Here is a 22,891-nt window from a genome sequence, read left to right on the forward strand (position 1 = left end):
ACAAACTCAGCGAAACTGCGAGAGAAAGTTTTAAGTGCCAGGACTAAGGTAACATTAAATACAGCCATGGACATAGCACGAGATGGCACCAGCACAGCTGGGAACCTTCGATGCATGTACACCGAGCGCTCACGTGAACTGGCGCGTGCACAGATAAAAGCAACAGTTCCAAAGAGCTGAACAAAACCGAATTACACAATTGAAAAGGCAGCAAAAATATGAAGCGTTTGATACATACAAGCATATTCATAAATCAAAACAAAGCACACGTTGGAAAAAGTCAATGTCCCGCTAAAGGAAGACAGTGTAAAAAACCGTGCATGCAGTGTGTCAGGTCTCAGATAAAGAAGAAGACGAGCTGTTTATTGATGCAGTAAGAAACGAATCGATGAATGAAACCTGTCATCTTTACAACGATTGACAAACACGGAATGTAACTTGAACACAACACATCCTACAAATACGAACCTGATTGAAAGAAATAATGATAATCAAATCCTTGATGACAGCAACACTCAGTAACACTCACAAAACAAATACTGTATATTGACAGTCATGTTACGTTATTTTTAAATGTTCCCTTTTCTTTTCATAGCTTTTTAACACACTACTTCTCGCTGCGATACGCGGGTATATATATATATATATATATATATATATATATATATATATATATATATATGATATATATAACCCGATCTACATACTCGAATAATGGATACTTTATTCGCCATCAATGATTGTTTTGGTAAAGCCATACTCAGTGTATTCATTAGATGAACGGTAAAAAGTAAGCGAGGGAAGGATGACTTATTGAGGCATGCAGGCTGTAGTCGCCAACTCTATCTGAATTGCGATCACATTTGAAAAATATATCTTTTCAAGTTCTATTTAGTCCATATGTGTCAAACTCAAGGGCAGGGCCACATCCGACCAGCGTAATTATATCCGCCCGAGATCATTTTATATACTGTATTATTGTTATTAAAGCCGGGTATATGAAGCGCTGGTAACACAATAAACTACAGATCCCATAATGCAGCGCTTCAGCTGCCTTGCCGAACACTTACCGAGTTAATCAAGTTATTGCGAAGCTAGCTCACACGATGCTGAAGAGAAAAGTTGATTCTGAAAATAGAGCCTTTAAAAACCGATGGGAGGCTGAGTATATGTTTACTAAACCCGTGTGTCTCATTTGTGGAGCTAATGTGGCTGTAATTACAGAATTTAATCTAAGACGGCACTATGAGACAAAACATCAGGTTAACCTGAATGCAATGCAGAAGATACAGAAAGCAGCATAATTAAATAAGAATCTGACACTTCAGCGGACGTTTTAACCCGTGCACAATCACAAAGTGATTTCAAGTGAAGCTGCTTTTATGGGAGACACAAATGCACCAGTGCACCTTGCCCCACTTTCCCTGTTGCCAAGTAATGTTAAACCAAGTCGTCACTACGGTGTTCCCAAATACGCACTTTGCTGATAAACTGAGCGCACTGAGTTTGCACGGCGCTTTGGTGACTTTGAAGAACAAAAAGTCCGTCTACATGCGGCTCGAACCTTGTACATGTTTGGTAGCACATATCTGTGTGAGAAGCTCTTCTCAGTGATAAAGACTAACAAAACAGCACACAGGAGTCGCCTCACTGATGAGCACCTGCAATCCATCCTGAGAATCTCCACAACACAGAACCTCACACCAAACATAAACGAACCTGTGGCCAAAAAAAGATGCCAGGCGTCCAGCTCTAAAATGACATATGAGCAAAGAAAACTGAATGATTTGATTTGTTATTGCTGAAAAGAACACATTTCATTTATATTTCTAGGTTTTGTTATGCAGCATGTTCATATTTGAATTTGTATCATTTTGACAGGATATATTTTTATGGAGAGCAAAATATTATAAGTTGTTTAAGGTTTGAGTTGATTTATTCACGAATAATATTCCTGTCTGTTTTTACCATTCCTACCAAACATATTTCTGTCGACTAAATAAAAATTCCTTCTATTTAAAATTTAAATAGAACTTGAACAAATACGATAGTTCATAATATCCACGCAGACTTGCACGTAAGAGCGGGAGTTATCCGTTTTAACAAGCAGCGTATTGCACTGATACGAAATAGCTGTGTGTGTATATATGTAGATATGTATGTATATGTATATATATGTTTATATAAGTGTGTGTGTATGTATATATATATATGTATTTGTGTGTATATATGTGTGTGTATGTATGTATGTGTGTATGTATTTATGTGTGTGTGTATATGTATAGATATGTATATATATATATGTTTATGTGTGTGTGTGTAAATATATATATATATATATGACAACAACACTCATCACTCACAACAGTGACAAAACAATTACATTGACAATCATGTTACGTTATTTTCAAAATGTTTCCTTTTCTTTTTCATTGCTTCTTTAACACACTACTTCTCCGCTGCGAAGCGCGGGTATTTTGCTAGTTCTTTATAAAAGCAAAGCTTCATGTTTATCTTCTGCAATATCAAAGCAATTACTTATATAAATTAAAGGTTTAGTACCTGTTGAATGTGAGAATCGTAAAGTTGCTTGCAATTATCAAGTTCCTCATCTACCATAAGAAGCAATGTTGGGTAACAGGGATCAAAAACTTCCTTAACAGCTGGTCTCTCCAAGAAGAAGTTACAGACAGCAATAAGCTGTAAAGAATTAAAAAAAGGCATAAGTCATACCCATCAACAAACTACCACTTTCATACTTGTTATCTACTATATACTGTAATGTTTAATAATTTTATCGTGCTTACATCTTTAGCCTAAAAACAAAGTGATGATATGATTAAGGCTAAATTACACGTTAACATTATATTATTATGAATTACTAAAAAAAATTAGTAGCACCCACTACATGACGAAACATCTCGGGATCCCGGTTGACAACCCCCCAGGCAGACACGTGGTCCAATCCCACCCCCTGGAAATGGCCGTCTATCCGCCACAGCCAGGTGTTACGTGGGCGACCCCTTGGCCTGCTCCAGCCACTCGGGTACCCAACAATGAGGATCTTACGAGCTGGATCACCTTTGGGGAGTCGTGCCACATAGCCATAGTGCCGTAACTGATGCTCCCTCACAATGCAGGTAATGTGCCTCATTCGGGACTTCCTGAGCAAATGATCATTCGACACAAAGTCAAACCAACGGTACCCAAGGATTTTCCGGAGGGACACAGTACCAAAGGAGTCCAGTCTTCGTCTCAGGTCACTGGATAGCGTCCATGTCTCGCAACCACATAGCAAGACAGGAAGCACCAGGACTCTAAAGACTTGAACCTTCGTCCTTTTGCATAGATATTGGGAGAACCACACACCCTTTTCCAGTGACCTCATGACTCCCCATGCAAGGTGGCAGCAAGTATAAACCCTATAGGATCAAAAAGACCAAAGTAGTAAATAATCTAAATAAGTATAAAAGGGAAATATAAGTAATTAATTCTTTGATTTATTTTCCTAAAGGAACAGTTAAATTATGATGAAATAAATATGATTACAACCATGTTGTGGGAATTATTCTAAGGTCATGGTTGTTGGTGAAGATTTCATTACAGCTATGATTGTGATGAAGAATCAAGGATTTTACAAACTTGTGTAAGTAATCCAGAGAATGATGTTCAGGTAGGAGAATGTGCTCCAAAATCAGTATTTCAGTATGTTCTGACAATTTACTTGTTTAATTTTAAGTACTTCGGGTTGAAATACTGCAGTTTTAAAACACGGCCTGTAAATTAACTTCTGTGTATATATTATGAAGCACAAAATATTAATCTTGACTTTTAACAAGGAAGTCTGTCAGGGAAAAGCTGTTCAATTGTCTGAATAACAATAAATAACCATAATCATAAATTTTTATTTGTGCAGCACCTTGATGGACTACTGCATATACAGTACTGAATGGAATTCAATAAATATTTACTGAAAATAAAATATTGTAAATCAAAAAGAATTTTCACACTTATTATTTGTTACGATATTATTAAATATAAAATTTATGGCAGTACCTTGAAGGCAGATTCCCATCCACAGCAATCAGTAAATGCTATACACATAATTGTCCCAAGCCTTCTTTCAAAGTCTGCAATCTTTTCTTTAAAACAATGATAATCATTCTCAAATTCCTAAGAAGCAAACAAAACTGAAAATGTTATTTTTGTCAGAGTTAAATATACTCTTGCTGCTACAGACAATATTAGCACTTTTTAAAAAATTTTTGCTTTTTAGTGTCTTATGCTGGACAGCATGGTAGTGCAGTTACTAGCACTACTGCCTAAGAAAGAGTTCTGCGTACTGATCCTAGCCCATGCACTCGCAGTGTGGAGTCTGTGTATCCTTCCATGTCTGAATAGATTCTTCCTCCACATAGTCCTGGAGTACATATGCAGGTAGATGTGCATGTTAGATTAAATGGTTGCTATAATTTGGTTTAGCATGAATGTAGGTGAGTGTGCACTTGTGTCCTGTGATGGACTGACAGGCCCCCTAGACCTTGCATCTTGCCTTCTTAAAAATAATTAATTTCTTATTTAAAATTAAAAAAATAAATTTCTTATTTAAACAAAAAGAAAACCAAGTTAAATCTCAAATATTTTATATCCATTATTTTGATTTCTGAGCCTGGATGTTTTTTTTGCATGGTCATTGGTTATTAACTAATGACACACTCATATATACTGTACACACATACACTACTTTGCTTATTCACAACAGGTCAGTTCTGAAATAATAGTCAAGTTGACAATGGAGTTGGGTAAGAAATTCACACTAACATTAGGCAAGCTCAAATATGTTGTTAACCTTATAGAACATTAACTGGGGTTTATGAATTAGCCCCTATGCTTAAACAGTTTCTCAGTTGTTTAATGATTATTTTATTTTACAAATTTCTTCTCTTTCATTATTGTTATTTATTTTAGACCCTATAACATAATGCCATTGTATAAATAATGCACTTTAATATTCGTCTCCATTCTTAATTTTTTACCAGATCCTTTTTTCTCTCCTATGAGAAAAATCACTATCCACAAGATATTGCATCATTTAAAAAATCTACATGTAATCCATAATATTAGTAGCTAAAAATGTAAAAATGAAACCAACAAAAAAACAGTACAGTTTAACAGAAGGCAGACGTCCTGAAGTATTTGGCAGGGAGATCTCAAACATGGTCACTGGGCAACAAAAGAGAAAGAAAAATTATTTGTGAAGGTGTGATACTGAGCAGAATGTTTTTGTGCCTTGTACAAGGAAATGCTACCATTCCCTACCTGCAAGTTGGCCACTGACAAAAGCTAGTCAAGCTAGGGACTCCATTTATTTAATCTGGTTTCTCAATAATAGACATTCTTTAATGAGGCAGCCCTTGTAATACCAGTTTTTAAGACTATTTCTAACTATCCCAAAAGACATACAGTATGTAGATGTGCAGAAGTGGGAAGCAGGGAAATTCTGTTTACTGCTAAGGGTAGATGTTTAAATCTCTTCTTGAATACAATGCCCAATATTACTTTTCCACATTTTGATATGTGGAATCCACACCCACACAAATAATAAGTGACATTTTAGAATGTAATTAAACAGAAAGAATAGGCCAAAGACTGCCAAATGAGTTTCCAAAAAAGAGCTGTATCCAAACATTGTTGATATATTTTGTAAAACTGATGGACAGAACTTTTTCTGTAAATATTTTTTCCTTGTTTATGATCTGATACGTCCATTAAACCATTCAATTAGGTCATAGTGTGGAGTTCTTTCATTTTAGCATAGTGTTGCTGGGCCAGATGTGATTCTTAAATGAGGGGACAACTTGTTAAAAAGTCTGTACTGAAAAGCAGTGAAATCCCCTGCTGAAAAACTCCGCCCACAGGGTTTACATACTGTATGTACTCACTAATGTCCTTAAGGACTCTAAGATAGTTGTTAACTTGTCCATGTGATTTATTTGATTTCAGCTTTTTTAATTTACATAGAAATTCTCTCTCTATAATTTCAGTATCTTGATAATCAACCTCTTTACACATGAAAACTTAAAAAATGATAATTTAGAACATTTACTATACATACATATACATATAGGGTGGCACGGTAGCGCAGTGGTAATGCTGCTGCCACGCAGTTAGGAGACCCAGGTTTGCTTCCCAGGTCCTCCTTGCATGGAGTTTGCATGTTCTCCCCGTGTCTGCGTGGGTTTCCTCTGGGCGCTCCGGTTTCCTCCCACAATCCAAAGACATGCAGGTTAGGTGGATTGGCGATTCTAAATTGGCTCTAGTGTGTGCTTGGTGTGTTTGTGTGTGTCCTGCGGTGGGTTGGCACCCTGCCCGGGATTGGTTCCTGCCTTGTGCCCTGTGTTGGCTGGGATTGGCACCAGGAGACCCCCGTGACCCTGTGTTCGGATTCAGCGGGTTAGAAAATGGATGGAGATAGATATATATATATATATATATATATATATATATATATATATATATATATATATACACACACACACACATATAAGCAATGTTTAGAAGTGTGAATGAATGGTATATTTATCATATATTTACTTTAGTATAAGATTCCTACAAGTCAGAACAAGTGCACCATATCTTAATTCACTTCATGTCACTATTGTTGTAAAAAAAATCTGAGAAAGAATGTAAATGCAATTTAAGGAAGATGAGTAAACACAATAGGTCAAAGTCTGACTCTGACACTTGTGCCGTTTAGTATATATCATAATTATCAATTAATTTGTAGCTATGCTACTGGTCAAACAAACAATGCTACAGTTACAAAATTCTAGTTGTTATGACATAATGTAATACGCTTGACAAGTACAGATGTGGTAGATTGGCTTGTGTGCCTCAGTAACAACTGGAACTACAGTATATTGTCACCAAACGCGCACTTGATAGGGAAAACCATAACAGACTGGTCAATGGGAATAAAAATGAGCAACCCCATTAATGGTTTTCAATAAATCTATTAACACCTAGCCAGTAACAGGGATAAAAGATCCACTTCTGAAGCAAAGCATAAATGTGACTGGCAAATACGGTATGTTAGACTCAATTGTAAGAAGCCATATATAACTACCATCTTTTCTCACCAAATGCAATTTGAAATGTGAAATAGTTCCAGAGATAATATACCCTAGAAATGTGTAGCTGGTTCTAAGGCTGTGAAACGTGATGTCTCTAGTGCAGAATAAGCCAGAGTTCAAGTTGGAAGATCACATGTACCAGGTATATATTATTTAAATTATTTGTAGCTCCAGAATTCAGTCTGGAAGAATACTTTTTAAAACCACTACTAGACTAGTGTTTTCCTATGAAACAGACTTTAGGTGGATGTAAGGATACTCACAAGCCTCCAACTTGGTAAAGTACCGAAGATGGGAGAACCAGTAGTCAACAAGGTTACCTCAATATGCCTTTAAGTCGTGGAGAGTGTTAAGAAATGTAAGGGTGTAATTAGATACACATTCAATTCATATTTTTCTGAATCCTTCATCTGTAAAGTCATTGGAAACCTGCCAATAGCTACAGGGAATATTAACAAAAATGTAAATGATTTGAGAATAACTGAAAGAGACGGACTGGCAAGATAAAATAATAAAGCTAGACTCAGTAAGTCACGAAAACTAGGTAGATGGTGAATAGATAAGATACCCCCTTAAAATGCATTATTCAGAAATCACTGTATATTTATTGAACTGCCAAACAGTGAACGTTAATTATGTATAAAAAGTGACAATTCTACTTATTGCATGTCAGGCTGATTAACCTCTATTACAGGATAATTAATGGAAATTATTAAAGATAAGATAAGGAACACATTTCAACATGGATTTCACAGTCAACATAGATTTAGATGAGGGAGATTGTGGTTCACTAATATATTAGATGTTTACAAGAAACCAACAAAATAATTTATTTATACTGGCACATACCATATTATCAAAATTGCTTCAAATAGCTTCTGATAAGGTAACACATGAGGAAGTAGTGGTCAAACTAAAACTAGAGTTTATCCTGGGAGCATTAGGTGCAAGGTAAGAACCAGTCCTTAAAGAGATGCCTGTATTGAAGTATACAGTATATGAGAAAGGTATAAGCAGAAACAGTGGACTCAGAAGATATTAAAATGACTAATAGGATACCAAGTAACATTATAAACTGTTGTAAGTACAAATCAAGATGTTTAAAATTATGGAGTTGATAGAGTGGGTGCAAGCTGTCCTTCAACAAAGACACAACTGAAAGTTGGTCAAAATAAATCCAACACCAAAAAATTTGGTGACACCTTGCCTGATGAAGGGGCCTTAGCTGCCTCGAAAGCTTGCATTTGTAATCTATTTAGTTAGCCAATAAAAGGTGTCATTTCACCCTATTTTCTCCTGTATCAATCTATGGCTAACACAGTATAACACTCTACTGCTACCAAAAAATTTGCACACAGAAATACTGATACACATAACAAGCAATTAAGCTATGTAGTAGACACTAGTTAGGATTATAATTTCGATGGTAAGGCATAAACTAAGCAATTGGTATTAATCTGCCGTTACTTCTTAGAAGAATGAATACAATGGAGAAGGGGCAGTCCAATATACTCTATACATATATATGAGGGATGTTCAAAAAGTTTCTGCACTTTTTTTTTTAAAGTATTTATTGTATTAAGAATTTCAATAACAAATTACATCACTTCCTACACAGTCTCCTTCGTTTGCGATGCAATCTTCCCATCGTCATACCAACTTTTTAATGCCCAATTACTACTCCTCAAACCTTCACCGTTTCCAACGAAAATATAAAAGTGCAGAAACTTTTTGAATGTCCCTCGTATATATATTTGTGTACAAATACCGTAAATAATCAAGATAATACACAATTGATTTAAACCACAGTGTATACAGTATTCATGAGAATTTAGCAATTAACCAGATATATATGAGAACAAGAATGTCTGAGAAAATAACACATGTTGCAGCTTTTAGTTTACAAAAGGATTTCCACACTGTATGTGAGTTTACTACTATTACTTTCACATATACACAAGAAAAGTAGCTAAAGGGTTATTTTTTATTTCTTTAAAAAAGCATTGTGTTTGAAATGGAATAATAGGCATTGTGTATTCTTTACACATACATGTGTCTGCAAAAAGTCACTTTTCACTTTGATTTATATTATAACTGAAGACATTTTAATAAAATAAAAGTTGAAAATCTCTGAACAAACTTATAACTAACAAACTTAGAAACTAACAAGCTTACAACAACAACGCAGAACAATGTGAGCTTGTTTTCTCTTTTGCGCATTTGTATATACATTTTTACATTTTTTTTGTTATAATTAGTTACTTAAAAGTGTAGAAACAATTTAAGCAAAAATACTGAACTGTATTACCTGACAGTTATAATCCAAAGGATCATAGATATGGTCTCTGAAAATTTTGCAACAATCCGTAAACTCATTGTTGATAAGTTGGACTTGTTCACTGAGATTTCTTCCTTTGATCCCTCCAAATTCAAGCTTCTCTAGCTTTTGGAACTCCAGAATATTGTAAAAAAGATCCTAAATAAGAAACTTGGGAATTACACACATAGTACTAATCACTTCACTTCAGTCTGTTACAATGGTAATTTATTTTGAACTCAACATGCAGTAAGTGCCCTCAACACAAATTCCATTTACTAGGTTTTTATTCAAGTGTAAAAAAATAAAGTATTTTCCATAAATTAGTTATAATTGTTAAAACTTTTATATTACCATGTCCTGATGCCATTGTAAAAAATTAACATAGAAACAAAGAACTTATGAGGTCATTATGTTGACTTAGCTGATCTAAAACATACCCAGGTCAAAATTTCAATTTTGAGCAGTATCATGAGGCACTTGCCTTGCTGGGTCACATGTTCTGACACTACCTTACGCTAAGACTTTGCTGGGAAAAATATCTTTGCCCACCTGTGAGACTGTATGTAAACCAATGTTACTCCTAATCCACTTGCACCAGTATTTGGAGTCTTACCGGAAAATATTGTTGAGTGAAAAAAATGCAGTATAAGATATCAAAATATATTACTCATTCATTGCCTTATCTTATACAATTGGAAAAATCACAACAACCCACTATAATGGGAAATAAATGTCCATCTGAGGAAATGTCTAAAGCCTCGGAAGAATTAGGCAAGAATGTATTCTTTAAAATATTGCTTATGGTTTATAAAGCCTTGAATAATCTCGCTCCATCTTATATATCGGAATGCCTGACACGTTATATTCCAAATCGTAACCTTAGATCTTCAAATGAGTGTCTCCTTATAATTCCAAAAGCTAAACTTAAAAGAAGTGGTGAGGCGGCCTTCTGCTGTTATGCACCTAAAATCTGGAATAGCCTGCCAATAGGAATTCGCCAGGCAAATACAGTAGAGCAGTTTAAAAAACTGCTGAAAACACATTACTTTAACAGGGCCTTTTTATAACTTCACTTTAACTTAATACTGATACTCTGTATGTTCAATTCATCATAATAACTATTCATAGTGGCTCCAAAATCCATACTGACACCTACTCTCTCTTCTGTTTCTTTTTCCGGTTTCTTTGTGGTGGCGGCCTGCGCCACCACCACCTACTCAAAGCATCATGATGCACCAACATTGATGGACTGAAAGCCAGAAGTCTACGTGACCATCATCATCAAGTCCTTCCATGACAACCCTAAATACAAAGATAACTGTTTGATTTATGTTAGGTAGATTGCCCAGAGGGGCCTGGAATCCCTACAGATTTTATTTTTGTTCTCTAGCCTTTGGAGTTTTTTTTTTGTTTTTTCTGTCCACCCTGGCCATCAGACCTTACTTATTCTATGTTAATTAATGTTGACTTATGTTTATTTTTTATTGTGTCTTCTATTTTTCTATTCTTCATTTTGTAAAGCACTTTGAGCTACATTTTTTTGTATGAAAATGTGCTATATAAATAAATGTTGATTGATTGATTGATATTCATCTCTGCTAAACTGCATCCTTAAATACTAAAAAAGATTAAAAAAAAAAAGAACTTCTATCAAATGACACTGGCTATAAAGTTTGTAGTAAATGCATATAAAGATATACATTCATGCGATATTCATATAAAGATCACAGAAAAAAAATCCATCTTAACGGAGAAAAACAAATCTGATATTATGTGGCTCAAAAGATAAAAATTAACAAGGGTCACAATTATTTTCATTGTGTATTTTTTCAAACACAAATAAAATCTGTTAAAAATAATACATCTGTGATTACCTGCACCTCAATCAAGCGGCCTAGAAAACGGTTAAACCTGGCAAACACCATCTGGGAATGGAAATCCCATGGCCTGAATTGCTCTCCAGATAAAGCATAACTTGGTAGCTTCTCCCTATGTTTTAAGAAAGATTCCTTAAATGCTGTGAATGTTGCTACAGCAATCTGAACTTTTTCCAGCACTTCTTCAGCTTCACCTTTAAGAAGATCTTCAGGGCATAAGTAGACCATAGTCTTGAACAGAAACACAAATAACTGGTGAATGTTTAAAGCGTAATTAATATATATTCATAATACACATTCAGAAAAAGAAATCAAGTCTATAAATCTATTCATTCTAAAACATAGGTAGCAGAAAGTGACTGTGTAAGGACCTTATCAGAAATTGATGAAGTTAAGAGTTGCATTCCTCAGGGGTCAGTGGTAGGGCTGCTGCTATTTTCAAAATATATATGATTTGGACAGGAATATAAACAACAAGCTGGTTAAGTTTGCACATGATTCCAAGCTAGGTGGATTGGAAGATAATGTAGAAACAGTCAAATCATTACAGAGAGACTTGGACATCATACAGGCTTGGGCAGATTTGTGGGAGATGAAATCTGATGTATAAATATAAATTGTTACACATAGTAAGTAAAATGGTTAGATCTGAACAAACTGTGGGAGTTTTGAAAACTGAAAGTAAACGTTATGCAAATTAATTAGGAGTCATAATGAACTCATCACTGTCAACCTCTAGAAAGTGTTCAGAAGCCATTAAGAAGGCTAACAGAATGTTAGGTTATATAGTACAATGTGTACAGCTAAAGTCAAAGGGCTCATGCTCAAGCTTTATAGCACACTGGTAAGGCTTCACCTGGAGTACTGTGTACAAATTTGGCCTCCAGGCTACAAAAAAAAACCAAAAAACACAGAAGTGATAGAAAAAGTCCAGAAAAGAACAACTACACCGATTCCAAGACTGCAGAGGATGTGTTATGAGGAAAGATTAAAATAGCTGAGCCTTTTAGTTTAAGCAAAAGGAGATTAAGAAGTAACATGATTGAAGTGTTCAAAATTAATTAAGGGAATTATTACAGTGGATCGAGACTGTTACTTTAAAATGAGTTCAACAAGAATACAGGGATACAGTTGAAAACTTAAGAGTAAATTTTCCACAAACATTAGGAATGTTTTCTTCACAAAAAAGACTGTAGACATATGGAATAAGTTGTAATGTTTTCTTCCCAGAAAAGACTGTAGACATATGGAATAAGTTGCCTAGTAGTGTAGTAGACAATAGGACTTTAGGGACCTTCAAAACGCAACTTGATGTTATTTTGGAGGAATTAAGTGGAGTTTAAATCTTTCTAATGATCTAAAACCAAGGCGGGGGGATTATTTTTTATATCAAAAAATTTAACCCTTATTTCTGTCTTATACATTTGAAGGGAAGATGTGAGAAATGTGATATGCAAACAAAATGTAACAGCCTGAAATAGATATATATATATTCTACAGCAAAAAGAAAAAACAAATCTTAGGCACCAACATGGTTAGACAGAGCAGCTTGTTAAGACAATTAAATGAAATACAAGGCACAAAGGTGTGTACACGAGGTCTGTATCAGTAAATTGGTGATTCAAGAAAATAGTGTCAAAGAATACTGTGTGATCTTACACTGTTCGGAGACTGGGGTAGTGGTGGTCATTTCTATTGCCTTTCATAGGTAAGTGATACTGTCTATTTAGACAAGACATCATTTCTTTCCATTATATTAATATGTATGTAACTGCTTTTTGTTTTGAATTACCAATTGTATTCTCCCAGTATCAGCAAAGTATTAATATAGCAAAATACACATTCTGCACAAATACAAATACAATTGCTTGTAAAGAGCAAAGTTAAAATTTTAGACAAAATGAAAAATTGTATTTGAATTGCTACTACAAAAAAAGAAAAAAAAAAGTTACCTGGTCAATCAATAAATTGCAAAACTCCTGAAGTAGCACTACAATACGTGCAGGAATACTGTAAAACTTGGAATGGGTCCAGATCAGACATATGACATGAAATAAAGGGGTAAAGAAGTCCGTGATGTTACTAAATTCCTCTTCTAATAAAAGATCAATGTATTTCTGCAGGGGCCTCAAATGCAACTCAATATTTTGGGCCTCAATAAGAGCTATAAAAGACACAGAACAGAAGACAACTTGAAACTTTATTTCTATATAACTAACCGTGATTTTATATTTTCTATAATATAACAAAAACGAAATATAAAATTTTGTTATTTTACTTGCACATACAAAGAAAACCCACTCTTTCTTGATATTAATGGTAGCAACAGTGTATGTGATGGTCAATATCAAATTTGGATATCAGACATTTGTGTCAATAATGAATTTCAAATATAATTATATGTATCTCATTTAGCAATATAAGGTTAAAAGATGACTTAGTCAGAGGTGGAGTCTTCTTATGAGTCTTGTTTTAGAATAATTTCTAGATGGCTTTTTTTCTGAGCACAGCATCATGCTTTCAAAGTCTTCAGCTCACATAAATGTTTTCAGCCATACTTGTTAACAGCTCCCTGTCAGAATCAAACTAGTTCATAAATGAGTATGCATGTATGCTAAGACATAGATACATATTAATCTTGCTTAGAAGCAGCACAAATAGCAATTTTCAAGTTACATTTTTACCTGATTTTTTAAATCCTACTTAAGGGAAATTAGTGTTGGAATATTAATAGAATAAAACAGTGAATAAAGCTCTTTTGGAGAAAATGCAAAGATGCCAGTCTTGTTCATAAAACAATAATTCACAGAGTACCAAATTCAGACCTGTGGCATTACTTTTTATTATTTAGGAGCAAATTCCATGATCATTACATGTAGACAAATTTTGTACATTTACAAATTTTAAAACTTTCAATCAAAATGCAAAAATTTGTTACTTAAAAATAAGATATTGCCATCAGTGTAGATCCTTAAAAAAATTTTCAATTATCAGCTTCCTCACTCTTCAGCCTTAGTTGTTTTTTGATGTTGTTCTCATGAATGAAAGAAAACCATGAAACCTACCATGCTTGACTCTACATCCAATATTGCATGCTAAATAAAAGTCAAAATATTCTGTTGATTTAGGGAGTATAGTTGGAGTATAATTTTGTATGTGATTTTGTCAGCGGATATTACTGAGTTGTGATAACTGTTTCAGTTAAGAGATAACTTGTGAACAGTGATCAGAGTCATTTTAGCTTCAATTGTACCATCCATTAAAAGGAAACAGTGATTTCAATAACTGTATTTACAAAATACTACCATTATTTCCTTCTCCACCTAATCACATAACTCCTAAGATACAGCTTGTGTGAATCTAACTGAACTGTAGTTGCTTCCTGAAAATCTGACCAATAACAAAGTTTGAGATTGTGGAGATATTTGGAGAGGTTATAATATTAAATAGTCTGAATTAGTGTAAGTCACAACTGTAATCTGGGGTGTTCAAAAAAAATGTAATGAGGTACTTCTTGAGGTAGAAGTACATAATAAACAAGAACAGTTTCTTCAAACTCTTGAAATATTAAAATGTGTGCTTCAATTTAAATGTTTAAAGTCTAAATATGCTCGATTGTATCAAAAATTAGTAATTTTTCACGCACTGATAGAGGTTCATTGTGGGATGGATTCCTAGTAAAGGATCAAAAATGAAAAATAACATCATTCATAAAACAATACCGCACATGCTTCTGTTTGAAATCATTTTTAATGTTCTGTGAGTGGCTCTTAGAGGGCTAGGATAACCAGTAAAGAATCAAATATCAAAAATATTATCATATTTCTGAACAGCATAAAAAGACACTACAGATGCCCATATTACCAATCCCCATTTTTATTAAGTTTTGTGAAAAGGAGTAGCTTTTACCCCTCATATCCTATTAGAGGGTGAATCTTTGGTGTTGGCTGATGTGGCATGCCCAACTTCAAGTCTTTCTGATCATTTTTGCTGAAGACACCTATTGTTTTACTCTTTATTGTGCGAGTGTAATTTCCTGTACAAAATATGTTCCAAAACTGACTACATTTTTTGGGGTCTAGAAGCCAAAAAATATGGGGGGAGCCCCAAAAAGCTCAACATCTTCAATAACTAGATATTCAGACGTGTGCAATTGCATATTATGTGTGAGAGTGTTCTTGTACTGGTGAGTCAGGAGTCACTAGACAAGAAAAAACAATCAAAAAAAAAAAACTCTGAAGTGATTTCAAAGTGTTTATAAGTAATTCATATGAACACAATACAGACAATTTCAAATTTACACAGAAGAAACAGGAAATTGATACACATAAAACTACAATCACAGTATCACTGTTTTCATCAAAGAATAAGAGAGACTACTCCTGTTACACACCATATGCTACATACTTTTTTTTATCTTGGACATCCAAAAAGACTGATAAACAGAAAATGAATATGGTGTCCATACACTTGGGGGGAAGTAATGTTAAAATACTGCAACTGAAGTTCTTGAAGTATTATACTCCTGATAAACTGACAGTAACATGCAAGAATATAGAGTATAGAAATTTATTGTTAGATGATGCAGCCGTTTGTAAACTAATTATTTTTATTCTTATTTGTAGTGAAATTTATAACTCAATAATAATATATAGTATAAAACAAAAAATGTAGTCTAATGCTACATTTAGTGAAATATAGATAAATAGTAGATTCCACAAAATGGTAAATTGCTAAGTGGCAATTATTTTATGATTGTGACTTTTTAAAGAGAGCAGTACACAAATTAGTTCTTACCAGCCGATACATCCTGAAAGATTTCTTTAAATGTTGGATAGTAGGTGCTGTCTGAGACTGCCAATATTCTGACCATTTTTTGAACAATGGGGCTATTAAGCTGAAATCAAAAAAAAGCACCATTAGACTTCAGCATTCACTATGTGAGATTTAAACAGTTTAATGAATAATAAAACAGCCGAAATTGATGAGTTAGAAAAAAATAAAAAAAATTATTTTTAAAAAAGAAAAATGCATTTAGTAAATGATAACTCATTTTTTGTGATTCCCATTATACCAGTGATTTCACCACTGGGAATCAATACAAATCACAGAAGAAAATATAAGCGCCACAATTTATATACAGAAGAATAGTAGACATATTAGGTAAATCACCTTATTCTTCCAAGAGCACAATCTTACAAAAAAAATTAAAAAACCCTTGATATTTGTTTTTACCTAAACAAAAACTGCTGAGTTATTTACATACAAATCACAATTAAATGACAATTTCTCATATGCATACCTGATTTGAAATATATATCATATTTTCTTTGCGTTCTTTCCAAAACTCCAACTCAGTTTTTGGGTTTGGGTTTAAGCCTTCTAGCAGTGGTTGAGCTGAATCAGTTTTAAGGAGATCTCTAATCTGATGCGTCCAGCTTATGACCATGGTTTCAATTGCATGTACTACAGTTGTATTACTGTAGTCTTGCCTAGGAGTAGTTAAAAATGATACTAAATACACAAAAATTTTAAAAACATATATTTAAGCATATAGCTCAGACCCCATCTTCTGAGTTGTGTGGGTAATTCTAAAAGTGGTCACATATTCAGAATCTGTGGTTAAGAAATAAAGCAAACACATAAAATATACACAATGATCATTTACTCTTTCAGAACCCTTAGGCAAAAATGTAATTTTGCAGCAGTAGCCATTAATTAAAAAACACTAAATTAGTCTGTTAGGTTTTCTATTATCACATTATTTGTAATACTTATAAACACTTTTTCATTTTTGAATTCCACTTTTTCTCTGTTATATACAGTATATTTTACCTTACTTCATTCTCTTCCAAAAATGTACCTAAAGTTAAAATTTCTCACATCCAAGTGGATTTTCTAAAAATGTATACTTAGTAAAAAAAAAAACATCAGGTTAAATACAATGCAATTTAAACATTACACAAAGGAATCTCCAGAAGTAGTAAGCACACCCCCTTTTTTAATGAAAGTACTGCAAGATGCAATTGAATTTCGCATTAAACAACACTGACCTTGTTTATTTTGTACAGTTTACAAAATATCAACATTTCTGGGAAATCTATCTACTGATAAAATTATTTGACATGACAAATGACTGAATAATCAAAATAATTTTTGTAGAATGTAGTTTTAAACAAAGGCAGTTTGGAGATATGACCACAACTGGCTGTTATCAAGTCAGGTTGTGATCAATGAGTGTACTTTTAAATTGCTTGAGTTAAGTAGGGGCAGCTGCTGTTGGATACATTTGTTTAGTCAATAAATTATGCAAGTTAAAAAACATGCTTTTTATTATTAGATTTGTTTCAAGGCCTGAAAACATTCAGTGCAAAAAAATTGTAACAACAAAACAGAATTGATAAAATACTTTTTCACTGCACTTTCTAAATAAAATACAAATCCTGAAAATTAACTTTTAGTTTTAGCAATAAAATATTATAAATTCCTTCACAATTGTCTCTATTGTCATAAAATTATGTGATGCTATGTAATATGTATAGTACCAGACATTTTATTTTAAACTGGAAAACAAGTTTGATTTTTTATATTTTAAACAATATTGCATAATCTGCAATTCATTTACAACATAAAAAATTCAATTTTTTAATAAATCAAACAAAACATTAATTTTAATAAGGCCAGACCACCAAAAAATGTACAGCAACAGTTGTAATGTGAAAAAATTGAATAAAATGCTGCCCTTCTGTAATTTTTCAATTAAGCTACATATTATTTGGGACCAGTACTTCATCATTAGACACATAATTTCAATAAAAATAAGTTGGATTTTAAAAACACACTACAGAAACAAATCTCATAACATGATTTCTGGCTCAGGGTCATTCTGTACAGATTACATTTCAGTCTTGATATCTAACAAAACATATATTGTATTAGCTAGAATGCTCTGTTATGTTAGGTTATGTTGCAACAACGTTTTCATTAGTAATTCAATACTGAATCAATAAGATTTCCTTCTTTGGCTTCTTATTTATATATACTAGTATAACTTACTGAATTTCATAAATTAAACCTAAAATCTGTGGTATATTAAGAAAGTTTCCACAGTGTTGTTTATACAAACTGTATTACTTAGTAAATATTAGTGCATACTAATATTTTAAACAATAAGCCTTCCACACTAACTGCAGTGCCTAAACATCATAGTAAAATACGTTTTGTATCAGCTATTAATAAGAAGCTTTTTGGCGGTCAGCAGCAAATGTAATGTCCCCAATGAAAATATCCAATAATATGCCAACCATTAAAATGTGTAGGCAGAGATTAAAAAATGTGCATAAAATACATCATTTATTAAAATCTATACAGGGTGTCCGAAAAACTGTATACACACTATGAATGATTTTAAATATAATGTTTATTAAGACAATACTGGAACTGATGCAGTTTATTTGAATTTGCTGCAGGAATCCGTCATGTCACACATTCCAGAGAAGTTTTATTTTCAACAGGATGGAACACCTCCTCACTACCAATATGATGTGAGGACATATCTTGACAAATATCTGCCAAACAAATGGATTGGGAGAAGTGGTAGTCCTCACGTTCACCAGACCTCATGGCAATGGATTTTTTTTTAAATAGGGTCATGTCAAAGATAAGGTTTACCTCATAAACCTGCAACAGTTGATAAACTGAAAAAAGTCAATGAAAGAGAATGCTCCCAAATACCAAATAAAAACATTTGTGATGTTTGAAAATCCATTGGTCCACATTATCAGCAGTGTCATGACCAGAGCAGCCAGCAATTCATACATTTGTCTTCTTTAATTTGAATTATAAAACTTAGATGTATCTTACTAAACATTTAATTTATAATCACTCCAATTGTGTATACATTTTTGGGACACCGGTATTTAAACGATAATGTTGTTATTACAAAGGTAAAGTTTATGAATTACTGTTAAAGACAAATAAATGACCTGCATCAAGATAAACTTCATTCTTACTTGTAAATATATTCATTTTGTGTATCTTCAATCTTAGAAGTGACTGTTGGAATAGGAAGAACAGTTCTTCCAGAATACTGGCCTTTCACAACTGCAATCTTATTTTTCAAATTTTCAACATGCCGGGTCACATCCTGGGAAATGAAAAGTGGCCATTTCCTGTGGTTCTTCTGACTGAAGAGTACTGGAACCAATACCTGAAAAAGTGGTATTTGAGAAATGTGAAAGTCTAGATCAGGGATCTCCAACTCCAGTCCTGAAGAGCTACTGTGGCTGCAGGTTTTCATTTTAACCCTTTTCTTAATTAGTGACCAGATTTTGCTGCTAATTAACTCTTTGCCTTAATTTTAATTGATGCACAACTTAAGACTCAGGCCCCTTAATTATTTCATTTTTCCTTAAATAAACCAAACAATATTAAGACACAAATAGAAAATAATGAAAGTTGAAGGATTCAATAAAGTTGATCTGCTCAGGTCCATAAAACATTTTGACAGTGCTCTTAAAAAAGAAAATCAAAAGTTTTGCAAATGCCTGGCATGTACCATGAATTTAAACAACAGGTTTAATCAGCAACAAGAACTGTCTTCAAATTAAGAAACTGAATGAAGTGAAGTTAATTGGAGTTTGAGGCCCCAACTTAGTTGGTTATCTGTTGGCTCACTTCACATCAAATTTATGTTTAGGTGCTGTTTAAGGAAAAAAATTCATCAGTCAAAGTCTCAAGAAAAGTCAATCAAAATAAAGGTAAATAGTTAATTAGCAGCAAAAACTGGTTACTAATTAAGAAAAAAGTTAGAATGAAAACTTGCAGCCATATTAGCTCTCTAGGAGTGGAGACCCCTGGTTTAGATCAATGTAAGCATTCTTGATTTACAATCGCACTGACAAATCTTACTAAAACACCCTGGCTGTTAACAAGCAATTTTTTTTTCTATGGAGGACTTAATCTTCTCTGTTAACAAAAAAAAATAGAAAATACACTGATGCTTAAACAATAATGCATAATTAGGTTTTCCCAAAAATTAATGTAATCTAAATGCTCTGCAGTACAAAATGTAATAAACAACTGACCAGACACATTCGATTTTTGGAGCAACTATTGCTCCATCGCTCAGATACCCACACTCGCACAGTGTAGGCCAAATTAGAATAAAAGAATAACCTAAAGTATGCACCTTTGATATTTGTCTAAAAAAAAAAATGCAGCATGCAGAGGAAAAAAAAAAGAGAACATGTATACTTCAGATAGATGGTGATCAGGACAACATTTGTACCTGTAAGGAAGCTACAATGACCTTTGCACTACTAATTTAGACTATTTTTAAGCTGAAAATACTTACTGTATATATATGAATTTAAACAATATATTTTAGGTTTATTTTATACTACACATTTTCATATGACATCTATGATCCATTAACTTAATCAGAATGTTTGTCCTTTCATTTTTTAAAGCAGTCTTGCTCAATACTGTACTTGCCATTTATAAAATAAAAAAGCTTTCTTTACCCTCATTATATTTTTATAATATATCATAAAACATCCAAGTCATTAGTTCAGTCAAAATATTTTACAAAGAAACATTTACACCTGCCAAAAACATGGAGACAAATGACGAGATGAAACAACCTCATTTACAAAAAATAACATAGCTCCTAAGAGTTTCAGTAAGTCTATACAAAGAAGCCATATAAAAGGCTTTTTATTAAGAAATTCATTACTACTGTGCAGCTAATAAAAAGCAGAGAACCTGCTGAACAAACAATCATAACAGTTGGCTAAGTAAATAAACCCAGACTACTGGCATAGATTAAAATCAGCAGGCACACAGAAAAAAATGAAGTCCACAGCAAAACAGTACACAGAAATCACTTACAGCTGGTAGATATTACCATATAAGTAACAAGAATCTTTAGTCGTCTACTTTGCAAACATGCATTTTCATAGTCACAGAAATTTTTAAAACCATTCCGTTTGTCTAAAAAGTCAGATGAACATAACAACAAACAAATGGAAATCAATGTAAGTATTAACTCAACATTACTTGTAACTCATTCAAAAGTATACTGCAGTGTATCTTAATAGGAACCCCTTGCTGAAGCTTGTTGTGAGTAACTGTGACCAAGATAAAATATAAGATTTATTGGTAATGAAAGGAAGGAAGGAAGGTTACAGCGTACGTCACTCCTTTACAAACAAATACAGTACTGCACATACCTGAATGCAAAGTGCTGCATGTCATATCTTATTTTTTAATGTAATTTACAGTATCTAGTATGTGGCAGGAAAAAAATGACAGATCACATCATTAGTTATATTTTTCATAAAATCACAAATAACTGATGAAATTTTGCAAAATACAGTTTAAATACTATACAGGTTAAGTATCCCTGTATATAATCCAAAATGCCGGAGATCAGAATTACTTCTGATTTTGTATACTGTATTTTCACATTTTGGAAAATAGTCAGTCCGCATTATCCGCGGGTATGGATGGCATCCATGTTTTTGATCATCCACAATTCGCAATTACAAAAAATAAATAAATATATAAATCTAGAATATTCAAGAAGAATATTTAAAATTCACGCAAGTAGCAATGCCCAATAAATACGCACAATGATGTTGCTCAGTCACGGTGTAGCCAAATCCAGCCAATTACCTTCAGTCCTGTTCTATAAGTCCTCATGTTCTGTTCATGCGTGTAACCGTCTTTATGTTTTTATGTAAGCCCTGAGCTTTAACAGATAAGTTGGGACGATATTTGCATGAACAATAAGATTTCTTGGAGGCACAAGTGACCAAGTATGGACATGCAGCGTAACCAGCTAAAAGACGTGTGTGTGCAATACACTCATACCTTCGAGTCGTTATTAATACAAATATATTAAACTTAAAACTGATGAATACTCCCTTTAATATGACGGATGCTGCAAATTTGCACTAAATAACTTTTTTTGTTTTTCGTCAATTTAGATTGGCTCCCTGTTGTCAACTCTCAGGGAACTACTCGACAGGTCAGGAATAGCTCTGCCATCCTTCTCTCCATCATGCCCACTGTGCTGTAATTCATTAACCAAGTGACGAGTAGGTAACATCATATGATGTGGAGGTACATAAATATAACATAAAACATTTTTGCCAACATAAAAAGGCAATTTGCAGCAGTGTCTGGTTGTCCTAATGAAATTGGAGATTTTTTTTTTTACTGAATTCCTATGGCATCTAGTGAAAATGAAGCTACTTTTGTAAATTGTAGACAGTGACATTCCATTAACACACAAGTCATCTGCAGTTTTAACGGTGCCACGCAACACTTCTGAATGCAGGTGTTATAGTGTCGCTTCACTGGGGACAAAGCTGAAAGCTTTCCACTGTGTGTCACTGTTTAGTGGTGCTCGATGCTTCATGGCTGTACCCCTACTCTCATCCACTGAATCGTTGATCATTTCCTTTTGGCAGTCAATGTTTCTATAGTTGCACTGTACTGCCACCATCCCGACCTGAAATAAGAAGTCCGTTTTAAATCTAAACATATGGTATTCA

The 22,891-nt window shown here is 33.6% G+C and overlaps 1 protein-coding gene across 1 annotated transcript in view; it reads right to left on the reverse strand.

The window, feature by feature from the left end:
* Positions 1 to 22,891, reverse strand: part of LOC120515473 (dynein heavy chain 11, axonemal) — a 331,373-nt gene that overhangs the window by 300,384 nt on the left and 8,098 nt on the right. The window contains exons 3-10 of the mRNA XM_039736528.1: positions 19,343 to 19,539; positions 16,633 to 16,822; positions 16,128 to 16,227; positions 13,283 to 13,494; positions 11,328 to 11,561; positions 9,442 to 9,609; positions 4,057 to 4,173; positions 2,563 to 2,700 (exon numbers count right to left, since the gene is read on the reverse strand). Of these exons, the coding sequence (XP_039592462.1) occupies positions 2,563 to 2,700; positions 4,057 to 4,173; positions 9,442 to 9,609; positions 11,328 to 11,561; positions 13,283 to 13,494; positions 16,128 to 16,227; positions 16,633 to 16,822; positions 19,343 to 19,539 (1,356 nt within the window). The remainder of the gene's footprint in view (positions 1 to 2,562; positions 2,701 to 4,056; positions 4,174 to 9,441; positions 9,610 to 11,327; positions 11,562 to 13,282; positions 13,495 to 16,127; positions 16,228 to 16,632; positions 16,823 to 19,342; positions 19,540 to 22,891) is intronic.

Source organism: Polypterus senegalus, chromosome 15 (assembly GCF_016835505.1).
Source record: "Polypterus senegalus isolate Bchr_013 chromosome 15, ASM1683550v1, whole genome shotgun sequence".
Taxonomy (NCBI): domain Eukaryota; kingdom Metazoa; phylum Chordata; class Cladistia; order Polypteriformes; family Polypteridae; genus Polypterus; species Polypterus senegalus.